We start from the raw sequence: 13299 nt of genomic DNA, 5'->3' as shown, positions 1-13299 counted from the left end.
AGACATCTTCATTATGGGAATTGGCCACGAGGGCCTCCTTCACAAGCTATTATCTGCCGACCTGCAGAAGGCCATCAGCATCAGTCATGCGTTCATGACCTCGATCTGCAGCACCAAGCAAATTATTCATCCCATGGACTCAAACCCAGTACACAGAATGGTGCCTTTCACAGGCAAGACTGTAGAACATGGCTCTGCCAGGGCAGAGAGCACAGACCTCAGGGTTCCAGAACTCAGTCTGCCAAGGGGTGCTAATTGAGTAGCATCATGCTGGCGTTGCGGAGGAAAACATAGGGCTCACCAGTGTCAGTTTGCTGAGTACGCATGCAAAGTCTGTAACACGAAAGGCCATCCCCAGCGTATATTTAAAAGAAATACGACTCATCATCTAGCAGATGAGTCGGTAGGTGACTTTGAATCCAGCGGGGAGTATGATGATTTGGCCAGAGAGGCAGCTCAGCCCCAAGAAGAAGTGTATGGAGTGTATACCTGCAACACCGATTGTCCTCCAGTGAAGATGGAAGTCGAGATAAACGGCGTTCCAGTCTTCATGGAAGTGGACACGGGAGCGAGCCAGTCAGTGATGAGCCAGGATGCCTTTGAGAGGCTATGGAACGAAAAACGACCCGAGCTGGTTCCAGTGCAGGAAAGGTTGCGCACCAACACCAAGGAGCTGATCCCAGTCCTTGGTAGTGCGGATGTAAGTGTAATCCATAATGGCGTGGTGCACAAGTTATCGCTGTGGATTGTTGCAGGTGATGGTCCAACGCTACTTGGAAGAAGGTGGATGGGGAAGATCCAGTGGAAATGGGAAGATCTCTTCACCAAGTTTGCAGATGACACTAAGCTGGGTGGCAGTGTGAGCTGTGAGGGGGATGCTAAGAGGCTACAGGGTGACTTGGACAGGTTAGGTGAGTGGGAAAATGCATGGCCGATGCAGTATAATGTAGATAAATGTGAGGTTATCCACTTTGGTGGCAAAAACAGGATGGCAGAATATTATCTGAATGATGACAGATTAGGAAAAGGGGAGGTGCAACGAGACCTGGGTGTCATGGTATATCAGTCATTGAAAGTTGGCATGCAGATACAGCAAGCGGTGAAGAAGGCATGTTGGCCTTCATAGTGAGAGGATTTGAGTATCAGAGCAGGGAGGTCTTACTGCAGTTGTACAGGGCCGTGGTGAGGACACACCTTGAATATTGTGTGCAGTTTTGGTCTCCTAATTTGAGGAAGGACATTCTTGCTATTGAGGGAGTGCAGCGAAGGTTCACCAGACTGATACCCGGGATGGCAGAATTGACATAAGAAAGACTGGATCGACTAGGCTTATATTCACTGGAATTTAGAAGAATGAGAGGGGATCTCATAGAAACATATAAAATTCTGACGAGATTGGACAGGTTAGATGCAGGAAGAATGTTCCCGATGTTGGGGAAGACCAGAACCAGGGGTCACAGTCTAAGGATAAGGGGTAAGCCTTTTAGGACAGAGATGAGAAAAAGCTTCTTCACTCAGAGAATTGTGAACCTGTGGAATTCTCTACTACAGAAAGTTGTTGAGGCCAGTTCAATAGATATATTCAAAAGGGAGTTAGATGTAGGCCTTACGGCTAAAGGGATCAAGGGGTATGGAGAGAAAGCAGGAATAGGGTACTGAAGTTGCATGATCAGCCATGATCATATTGAATGGTGGTGCAGGCTCGAAGGGCCGAATGGCCTACTCCTGCACCTATTTTCTATGTTTTTATGTTCCTACTCCAGCAATCGATGTTCCCTGTGCTCAAAGGCAAAGCAAAACCTCACCTTCGCTTGAGCCAGGCACCAAAGAACAGACCAGCGCAGCACCTGAGGCACAGACCATCCATCACGACTGCGTGGTAATGATCTGACCGGAACGACCTAAAAGTGCCTTCCCGGCTCCAGTGGCAGGACTCCTGGGGAGGAAGATCGAATTCACAGGCACTCTTCCAGCTTTTGTGGCAGAGCCGTGGGAGAGAAGGATCAAGGCAGTCGACCTCGAGGACAGAGGCAAGATGGCGTCCCTGCTGCAGTGAGGGGCAACGTGGCTGAAAAAAAAGATGGCCGCGGCAACATCACGAGGTGCAACTCTGAGGGACCAGTACGTGGTGTCTAGCAAAGGATTTGATTGGGGTAAAGCCAGCAGGGTGCTCTTAAAGGAGACCTGCAACCAACTGAACTAAAAGAGACATTGTATGCATGGCAATGTAACAAACCGATTACGATTGTGAACAAAATATTGTTGCGAGATGTCGGTACTATTCCTAATGTAAAGAACAAAATGTTGTTGCGAGATATCGGGAATAGAGTGTCCCCAAAAGTAGCAAGCGAGCGAATTCGGTAGGGTAAATGCGCTGATCCTAATGCCCTGCACCAGGTGTCGCCACAAGTTATAGGCCAGCGACCTCAGGAGGGTGAAGGCATTGATCCTGATACCCTGCCCCAGGTCTATCCCACACTACAGGACCCGATGACACTATTCACCACGGACCTGTAAACGAAAATGGCGCCAATACGTGCAGTCGGCCACCAACACCCGGGTGGAGACAGCGCAGCCCCCAGACCCAGTCGCTACCTCGGCCATGTCCGGGAGCGAAAGGTCAGAAGCAACAAGTTCCCCAAACGGGACCTGGAACAGTCAGGTTCCCAACACCGTTAGAGAGCAGGCAGAAGATTCTGCAGCCCTCAAAGGGGGACAGGGATGCCACACACATCTGTGGCTCTGCCCACCACTAGGCAATGGCAAAGGCCCTGAGTCCTGGCAAGGTAGCGAACCAAGTCCACCCCGCTAGCAGGGGACGCAGCGCCACTATCAGACGACTAGGACCTGTCCGGTTGCTCTGGAACCAGCGTCCTCGCATACATGTACTGCTACCTCAGTCCTGACCATGACTGAACCATGAATTCAATCCACTCAATCCTGGCGCATGACCGCAAAATGTAACGAATGTAAGTCAAACAATCAAGGTGCCACGATACAAACTTTTTTTTCCTTCCTTTCTTTGTAATTGCACTGTGTCTGATCCTGTATGATAATGTAACGGGCCTGCTGCATGATCTCGCTGTGGAGGGGGGGGGGGGGCGGGGGGTGGTGAGGGGAATGGATGTGTGTAGCCATGGACACACACATGGATCACACCCAGAACCCACTGGAACCTGCACTGAATCATTGAACCATCCAAACTGGTAACAACTACCCAACGTTGTGTCAAAAGGGCTTGGGGGTTAACAGGGAGAGAGCCAAGCCAAAGCATAGCCAAGATGCAAGGGCTATTAGCACTTAAGTCTGAGGAGAGCTAAGCCAGAGCAAATAGTGCAAAGATATCGGCACAAAGGACTTGTGGGAGAGTGATGTTATATATGCTGACTATAGATATACACTCTGTGTAGTCACTGTTATCGTTGCATAAGATGGAGACTTGTTTACCTGATGTACCATCAATAGGGTTTACACTTTGTATATACTATGCTGGCACCACTAGAGGGTGCAACTCGTGGAGACCGGAGTTTCCTGCCCTGGTGGCAGGGGCTGTATAAAAGGCTGCCCACCATGTTTGTGCCTCACTCTGGAGTTACGAATAAAGGACCAAGGTCTCTACAGTTTGAGTACAACACATTGCCTCGTGGAGTCATTCATAAGTACATTACAGACATAACACAGACGATAGCCTTGAATTCACTCAGTGACTTACCTTTCTGTATCAGCTTGCTAGTAGTATGAAGTATATTAATAGGGGCCATCAGTTGAAATCTTAGGAAACTAAGTGTTCATTTGCATTATGCCATGCTGCTGCTTGCAAATGATTGACATTGCAATAGTGGACTCCGTTCCTATTGATGTAGGTTGTGGTATTGAGCAAGAGTGCATGAAGGGCTATGTGGGTGCAATCTATGACTCCTTACACCCTGAAGAATCCTGTCATGCTGTAAAATTGTAGTGATCTACATAAGATCTGTCATGGTTCATCAGTTGTCCATGGGAAAGGAGATGAAATTGCTTCTTCCAGCAAACTGTCACTTGCTTTATCTATCCAAAGTCCATACTTGTTTATGTTATTGATGTCATTGGTGAAAACATGGAATAACCCAATACAAAAAAAGCTATGGGCAATCGTGACTTAACAGCCATTAGTACCTGTGGTGGGGGTGGTCTTTAGGTATGGTTGTTTCTTTTGTAAAGTGAAGTTTTTACAGGCACTGTTTATCTGACAAATGCAGATTATCTTCACTGTTGCCTTATATTCTGGTGTGAAGGTGGGTGTTGTGCCAACCAGGCATCCTTCCGTTGCTCCTCCTCTTTTTCTTCTTGCAAAGATAAAGGGGAATTTCCAGTGGAAAATCCATTGTTCCCTGCGTGAAATGGGTGGGAGAAAAATGGCAGTGCAATTTTTGCTGTTTTCAATTACTTTGGCATCTGGCACAATGGCAATCATTGCTGTTATGTTCAGAATAACTGCACGAGACTGTGCTGTAAGCTCAAACCATTGTGACCTTGGTCTCTTTAATATAACTCCAAAGTGAGGCAGCAGCATGGTGGACTACCTTTTATACCTGCTTGCTCCAGAGTGCACAGGTGACCCATAGGTCTCCCACAAGTGTACCCCCTAGTGGCAAGTCTTACACATAGGTGAGGTTTGCATACATAACATCACTTCCCCCCAAAGTCATAAGTACAAGTTATTTACAGGTTGAGGCGATCTGGCACTCTGCATTCCCGGGTCGATCGCCTGAGTTGAAGTCCTGGCATGGGTGAGTTGGTCGGACCATTGCTGCACAGCAGCACGGCTGGTCTGGCTGGACTGTCGGGCATGGTGGGTTCATCCTTGTGGTTGACAGAGAGGTCGATTGCTGGTTGAGTGTGTGTTGGTGGATCATAGATGGTAAAGTCTTCTTCAAACTGTTCTTGGTTGTCTGTGAATCGCAGTTTGGTCTGATCCAAGTGCTTTCTGCACGTTTGCCCATTCAACAATTTAACAACAAACTCTATTCCCCTCCTTGGATAAAACAGTGCCAGCAATCCACTTGGGACAGTGACCGTAATTGAGAACAAACACAGGATCATTAACCTCAATGTCACGCAATACCGCCGCGCGATCGTGGTATGCGTTATGCTGGTGCCGCCGGGTTTCTACGTGATCATTGAGATCGGGTGGACTAACGGGAGCCTGGTTTTGAGTGCTCTCTTCATTTTCTATGTTTCTATAACAATGCTGCAGGGGGAACCCCGGTGAGCGAGTCGGGGCGCGTCCAGTAGTTGAGCAGGACCCGAGATAACCGGGTCTGCAAGGAGCTGTCCGTTACACATTTCAAGCTCTGCTTGATGGTTTAGACTGCCCGTTCTGCTTGACCATTGGATGCAGGCTTAAATGGGGCAGACCTGACATGCTTAATGCCATTGCGGGTCATGAACTCGTTGAATTCCGAGCTGGTGAAACACGATCCATTGTCACTAACAAGGACGTCGGGCAAACCATGAGTGGCGAACATGGCCCTGAGGCTTTCAATGGTAGCAGTGGACGTACATGATGACATTATTATACATTGAATCCATTAAGAATAAGCGTCCACTGCTACTAGAAATATCTTCCCTAGAAAAAGGCCAGCAAAATCTACGTGAACCCTGGACCACGGTTTGGAGGGCCATGACCTCCCTTGGTGCGTTGCTCAACTGTGAGCAAGTGTTGCATTGGTGTACGCATAACTCCAATTCAGAGTCAATGCCGGGCCACCAAACGTGCAACCTGGCGATAGCCTTCATCATGACTATGCCTGGGTGGGTACCGTGTAGGTCACATATAAACATTTCCCTGCTTTCTTTGGCAAAACCACGCGATTCCCCCATAGGAGGCAATCGATTGGATGGACAATTCATCCTTACGTCGGTGAAACGGCTTGATTTCATCTTGCATTTCCCCGGGAACCGCCGACCAGCTCCCATTGAGGATGCAGCTTTTAACTAGTGATAGCAGGGGGTCTTGGCTAGTCCAGGTCCTGATCTGGCGAGCCGTGACGGGTGACCCCTCACTCTCAAAAGCATCCATTACCACAAGCAAGTCTGCGGGTTGCGCCATTTCCACCCCGGTGGTGGGCAATGACAGCTGACTGAGGGCGTCAGCGCAGTTCTCAGTGCCTGGTCTGTGGTGGATTACATAGTCACACGCACACAATGTTACTGCCCATCTTTGGATGCGGGACGAAGCATTGGTGTTGATACCTTTGCTTTCTGAGAGCAGTGAAGTAAGCGGTTTGTGGTCGGTTTCGAGCTCGAACCAGAGACCAAATAAATATTGGTGCATTTTCTTAACCCCGTATACACATGCCAGCGCTTCTTACTGTAGGCTCTTTCAGCGCTGGATAAACTTCTGGATGCATATGCAACCGGTTGCAGTTTGCCTGACACATTTGCTTGCTGTAACACACAACCGACCCCGTACGACGACACATCACAACCTAGTACTGGGTCATACAATACAAGTAACTTGTTAGAATATAGCAGGTTTCTGGCCTTATTAAAGGCTGTCTGTTGAGATTTACCCCAAACCCAGTCATCACACTTGCGTAGCAATAAATGCAAGGGTTCCAGCAAAATGCTCAATCCCGGTAGAAAGTTACTAAAATAGTTGAGGAGTTCCAGGAACGAACGCAGCTCCGTCCCATTCTGTGGTCTGGGTGCATTCTTGATGGCCCCCGTCTTGGAGTCCGTGGGTCTGATGCCATCTGCCGCAATCTTTCTCCCCAGAAATTCGACCTCTGGCACCAGGAAAGCACACTTGGAGCGTTTCAGCCTGAGTCCCACTCTGTCCAGTCGCTTTAGAACTTCTTCCAGGTTGTGCAAGTGTTCGGTAGTGTTGCGACCAGTGATCAAGATGTCATCTTGGAACACCACGGTGCATGGAACCGATTTCAGCAGACTCTCCATGTTCCTCTGGAAGATGGCCGCAGCTGAGCGAGTCCTAAAGGGGCATCTGTGGTACACGAACAGTCCTTTGTGCGTGTTGATGCACGTCAATTTGTTTGACTGTTCAGCCAGCTCCTGTGTCACGTAAGCAGAAGTTAGATCTAGCTTGGTGAACGACTTTCTCCCTGCTAGCGTTGCGAATAAGTCCTCCACTTTGGGTAGTGGGTACTGGTCCTGTAACGAGACTCGGTTGATCGTCACCTTGCAGTCCCCACAGATTCTGACCGTCCCATCGCTCTTTAGCACCAGCATGATTGGACTGGCCCACTCGTTGAACTCGGCGATATGATTCCCTTTTGTTGAAGTCTGTCCAGCTCGATCTCAACTTTCTCTCGCATCATATATGGGACTGCTCGGGCCTTGTGATGAATGAGCTGTGCCGCAGGAACAAGATGGATCTGCACATTGGTGCCTGTGAAGTTGCTGATGCCTGGTTCGAATAACGGCGGGAATTTGTTTAGCACCTGTGCGCACAGGGCATCATCCACCAAAGACAGTGCTTTGATGTCGTCCCAGTTCCAGCGGATCTTTCCTAGCCAGTTTCTGCCGAACAGTGTTGGGCCATCGCCTGGTACAATCCATAGTGGTAAATCATGCACCATTCTGTCATACGATACTTTCACTGCCGCACTGCCGATAACAGGAATGAGTTCTTTGGTGTAAGTGCACAGTGTTGTTTGAATCAGGCTCAGTTTTGGCCTCTGTGCCTCGTTGCCCCAGTTTCTCAAAAGCCTTCTGGCTCATGATTGATTGACTTGCCCCCGTGTCCAATTCCATGGAGACTGGTGCCATTAAGTTTTACTTTTAACTTCATCGGAGGGCTTTTGGTGGTGAAGGTGTGTACCCCATACACTTCCTCTTCATCCTTAGGTTAGGTTGCCTCTCCTGCTTGTTCAGCGTGATCCACGCTGGATCGGTCGTCCTCTGCTGACTCTGTCACGTGGTGAGTCAGAGGTCGCTTGCACATTCGCTGGAGGTGCCCCATTATTCCACAGCCCTTGCACACATAATGCTTGAATCGACATTGATGGGCTCGATGACTGCCCCCGCAGCACCAGCATGGTGTTAATGGATTCGCATTAGCACTCCACAGCATCCTCTGAGTAACCCTAGGCCTGGCCTCTGCAGTCGTGTGGGCTCTACCATGTATAGTTCTGACTGCTGAAGTCATTATTTTATGCACAGTACTTGCTGGTGAGCTATGATTCTGTGAAGATATCTGTTTTGTGTTGTCGCTCGTGGATTTGAAGGCCTGGGCTATCGTGATGGCCTTCCTCAGATCTAAGGATTCGGCAGACAGCAGTTTGCGAAGAATGACCTCGTGGCCGATTCCAGGCACGAAAAAGTCCCGCAACATTTCCCCCAAGGATCCTGCAAATTCGCACTGTCCCGCGAGGCATCTTAGGTCAGCGACAAAACTTGCCACGTTCTGGCCCTCGGAGCGATGGTGCGTATAAAAGTGATACCTGGGCATTAAGATGCTCTTCTTCTGCTTGAGATGTCCCTGAGCCAGCCACACAGCTCTGTGTAAGTTTTGTCCGTTGGGTTGTCCGGTGCCAGCAGATTTTTGAGGAGGCCATATATCGAAGACCCACATACGATGAGGAGAATTGCTCTGCGTTTGATCGCCGTCTCATTGGCCAGCTTGTTGGCCACGAAGTATTGGTCGAGACGCTCAACGAAGGTTTCACAATCATCACCCTCAACAAATCTCTCAAGAATACCAATGACAACAATTTCCACGTGAAAGTTCGTGATCTGTAACTCGTCACCAGTTGTTAAGTTCAGAATAACTCCACGAGACTGTGTTGTAAGCTCAAACCATTGTGACCTTGGTCTCTTTAATATAATTCCAAAGTGAGGCAGCAGCATGCTTGCTCCAGGGTGCACAGGTGACCCATAGGTCTCCCACAGGTGTGCCCCCTAGTGGCAAGTCTTACACATAGGTGAGGTTTGCATACATAACAATTACAGTATTTCGAAAAGACAAAAAAAACTCCACAAGTTCAAAGCAAGTCTAAAACAAGCTATAAACTGATCTGACAAAGTTTTATGGTTGGTTCTTTAAATTCTCTTCCGCCTTCTGCTGTGCATCTAGCAACCTTGGACACCTGTTTTCGATGGACAAGGTGAGAGTGGAGATTAGGTGGCAATAACAGAAAATGAAGCTTGTGATGCCATGATATAATTTTCACCTCAGTCGCATGGTACCACCTAAAATAGGCGGGCACCTTCTTTAGCCATTTATCTTTGTACCCCAAACCTGATCTGAAAATACAAGCAGCTGTGATTTTCATCCTTATTATGCTTTATGCTGAGAATTAAATAAAGTTGCACCCTAAAACCTGTATGATCATTCTCCTCATATCTTCCAAGGTCTTACTGCTTTGGTTAGGGAGGAGTTGAATCCCTGAGTGAACTTATATCATGTTCATTTGAAACTTCTACTTAATTTGCAGCATTGTACCTAAAGTTCAAACAATGAGACAAAGGAAATGTGGGTTCAAAATAACTTCTAGCAATTTAAAAGTATGTTTCTTGTCTACAACCTGTTTTGCTGCTCTCTACTGTGTTATGTTGTTTTGCAGTGTTGTGTAATACAATACAAGATAATTATCACAACTGTCTCTTTACATAAGCATTTGCCAATTGGACTGAGGTGGCTGATACAAAGAATACCTTTAGATTAAGCCATGTAAAATTACGCTGTAAACAGGAAAGAATTGTAAAATAGTAATTAATTTTGTGTAAGAGTTCAGAAGCAGGTGGCCTGATGGCAAAGTTGATAAGTGTGGCCGAAATTTTCCGGAAGGTCAGCGATCACGATCAGTGGGCGGTCGGGTGGGAAAGTGTTTTTTTACCCCAGATCAGGACCTCACTGTGAACCCGCCACCACACACCTTTCCCCGATGTCGGGTCTGTTAGCACTGAGCAGACCCGACACACAGCGGCGGGGGACCCAATTCAGGTCATTATGACCTTGTTTAGAGATCATTAAGATCATTTGAGCTCACCTTTTAATTTTACGTGCTCGCCCACGGGGTCCTTGCCGTTTGGGGACCACATCTGTCAATCTGAGGCGGGAGTTGAGTGACCATTGAATCAGTTGTTGAGTTGACAGCTACAAATGAAAAGTAAAAGCTCCCACCTTACAGAGATATCTTCCCCCAGCACAAGATCTTCCTCACTGCATTTCCACAATAGATTCACCGTGCTGCAAGTCTTTACGCAAGTCTGACCTCATTACCTCTCACTATTGATAGATCGCTTCTTTTTTTCCATTAGCATGGGTGCCCTTTAAACTTTCTCACCTTGGTCCTCAGAATCCCACCACGATCAGCCCCAACACCAGCAGCACCAGGCACACCAGCAGCACCAACAACAACACCAACCTTTTCCGCAATCACCTGATGCTGCACAGGACACAGGGTATCAGCACTCGACCACATTGCTGCCTGGTATGCTTTACCGTGACCAGATTTACTTCACTTGATGTATATCCTGGCTGTCCCCATGATGCGCCAGGATGGCACCACACCACGCCAATACCATAAAGCATCCCTACAATGCCAAGCCATTCATTTTACACTCATCACCATTGGCGGAACAGGGGGGAGAGGGGTACCGTTATGTCTTACCATTCACTGCAGCTTACTAAGCACACAGATCTATCCAAGAAAGCAAAGTATTGAAAATAAAGGTTTCAATATTTGACACCACATTAACAGAAACTTTACATGAACATTGCATAAAACATAAGAACATAAGAAATAGGAGCAGGAGTAAGCCATTTGGCCCCTCGAGCCTGCACCGCCATTTAATACGATCATGGCTGATCTGATCATGGACTCAGCTCCACTTCCCTGCCCGCTCCCCACAACTCTTTATTCCCTTATCGCTCAAAAATCTGTCTATCTCCTCCTTAAATATATTCAATGACCTAGCCTCCACAGCTTTCTGGGGCAGAGAATTCCACAGATTTACAACGCTCTGAGAGAAGAAATTCCTCATCTCAGTTTTAAATGGGCGGCCCTTTATTCTGAGACTATGTCCCCTAATTTTAGTTTCCTCTATGAGTGGAAATATTCTCTCATCCACCTTGTCGAGCCCCCTCATTATCTCGTGTTTCGATAAGATCACCTCTCATTCTTCTGAACTCCAATGAGTGAGTATAGGCCCAAGTGCCTACCCTTGTGTGTTGTTAGATGATATCATTACACTAGGATCAGGGTGAGTATGAGGGGTGGCTAGTGAGATGAGGATGTGTTAATATAGATAGAGGGATGAGTTGAGGTACAAGGTAAGTTGGTGTAAGGATGTGCAGTAGGTTATGGAAGGTAATGTGTTGGGGCCGTGATTAGAGGTACAGCAGAATGAGGTTGAGTGTGTCTTTGTACTAATGTTTCGTAATTTACTGAGATAATTGAAACATTTGCTGCACTGCATCCAGATCCACCTGATCACATTCCTACTTGTGCCCTACTCCGCAATGTGCAACCAGGCTGATCTCCTGGGGAGGTCTTTTCCGCCCATGGAAAGGGAAGAGGACCTTCCTGCGTGCTGTGACTTCCTCCATAAGTATATCGAGGGAGCCATGGGAGAGCCTGCGTGCAGCCGTACCCCTCTGTGCAGTGATTGTCAGTGTTTGCATCACTTCGCTGCTGTAGAACACTGACAGCACAAATGTCAAAATCAATTTGAACATGGTCCCTTTAAGGAAAGCGGCTGATGACACGTCATCAAATGACATCACTAGACTCGCTTCCCCTAATTAGCTGGGAAAGGTTCTGGGCGGGCTTAATAAGCCCTACCAACATAAATTCATTGTAGACAGTGGGATGGAGCCAGCAGCGGGTTCGGGGCCCACCACCGACGTTGCCCACCAAGGATCCCTCGAGGTCAGAAAAATCGCTGCCTGTATGTGGAACTGATCTGTATTGGACTTAGAAGGTTCTCAGGTTTGAACTTGAGTGTATGCTGAGTTAGCTGATCTCAGTGTGATGAAAGGGGTGCTACAATTGGCCTCAGTGCTGGTTGTTGAAAGATAGAAAAAAGCATCAGGGTTTCTACCTCCTAATCACTGTCCAAGTACTCCTGATGTTACTGCACATATGTAGCAGTTAGATGAGGACTAGACTTGCCTCGGATGTGATGTCCACCATGGTAACTAACCTGCCAAATGTGTCTAAGCACACACGTGAAGTATAGTCACTTGGGTGAAGTACTGGAGGGTGTCTGGCACGTCTACACAGCATGACTCCATGCCTTTGGAGAGCGAGAGGAAACTGGAGGAAAGAAAGAAAATTCAGAAGCACTACTGTTTTCAGAATGAGAGATTTGTCAATTATGATGAAGTAACTTTGGAAAAATGACTTCCTCCTGTCTCTACCAAGGAACTAGGAACTTGCATTTCAAATTTGCCATCATCACTCTGATTGATGTAATTGGGATCAGTGCGAGAACAGATGAAATATGATTTTTATAAGTAAATTAAATTCAGAGCTTTAATATGGAATCGAATTGATTACTGGACATAATTTTATGTATTTTTCTTTCAGAGTGGGTTATGGCTACAGTGCTACAGCATCTGTTTTTTCTTCTCAGACAAAGACACACAATGTTGCAGAAGACATGAGGTCAGCTAGGAATACAGTGATCCCACCAAAGCAATTTGATAAGAATGCATATGTTTAATAAAAACAACCAACAAATAAGATAAAGATATGACTAATTTAATCAAGTTCAGTCCATAAGAAAATTTCCTTTAATTTACAAAAATATATAACATTTGCCTTTGTTTCTCACAATAATTCTAAAAACAACTTTTTAGAATTGTTATTTTTGACCTGATGGAATATTTTTGTCTATACATAGCTTTATGGAAAAATAGATCATTCTGCATTAACTATTGATCTTTTGATGCAACTAATTATACTTCAATTCCTCAGTGGTTAATTTGATGAAAAATGGAAACAGAGTTGAGCACTGCATCAATGAATGATTTACTGTTATGTGAAAAAAATATTTTCAGTATTTTGACAAGTTTTACCTGGTTATTTAGTTACAAGAAAAAGAAAATGTATTGCTTCTTGACTATGTCACAGAGTCATAGGGGTAGAAGTTGCCCCTTCCAATAAGGCCTCTGAACCCCTGAAAGTGGCGGCCATGCGGCAGTGCGGAATGGCCGCCGACTCTCCGTGGAGGGGCCGCCATTTTAGAAATTGCACTTCCTCAGGAGTAGAGCGGTGTCCGGGACCGCTCCGCCCATTTTCTCGCTGCAGCATGCATGTGCTGACCCTCTTATCATCTGACGGGGTCCCC

At 46.9% G+C, this 13299-nt stretch overlaps 1 protein-coding gene across 1 annotated transcript in view; it reads left to right on the top strand.

Moving 5' to 3' along the window:
• LOC139274683 (claudin-10-like) overlaps positions 1-12672 on the top strand; it is a 165206-nt gene extending 152534 nt beyond the window's left edge. Inside the window, exon 5 of the mRNA XM_070891362.1 lies at positions 12537-12672. Within this exon, the coding sequence (XP_070747463.1) occupies positions 12537-12672 (136 nt within the window). The remainder of the gene's footprint in view (positions 1-12536) is intronic.
• Positions 12673-13299: the final 627 nt, after the last annotated feature.

This window comes from Pristiophorus japonicus, chromosome 10, assembly GCF_044704955.1.
Source record: "Pristiophorus japonicus isolate sPriJap1 chromosome 10, sPriJap1.hap1, whole genome shotgun sequence".
Classification (NCBI taxonomy): Eukaryota; Metazoa; Chordata; class Chondrichthyes; family Pristiophoridae; genus Pristiophorus; species Pristiophorus japonicus.
The sequence above is the reverse complement of the archived record's forward strand: the minus strand, read 5'-3'. Positions and strand labels throughout refer to the sequence as shown.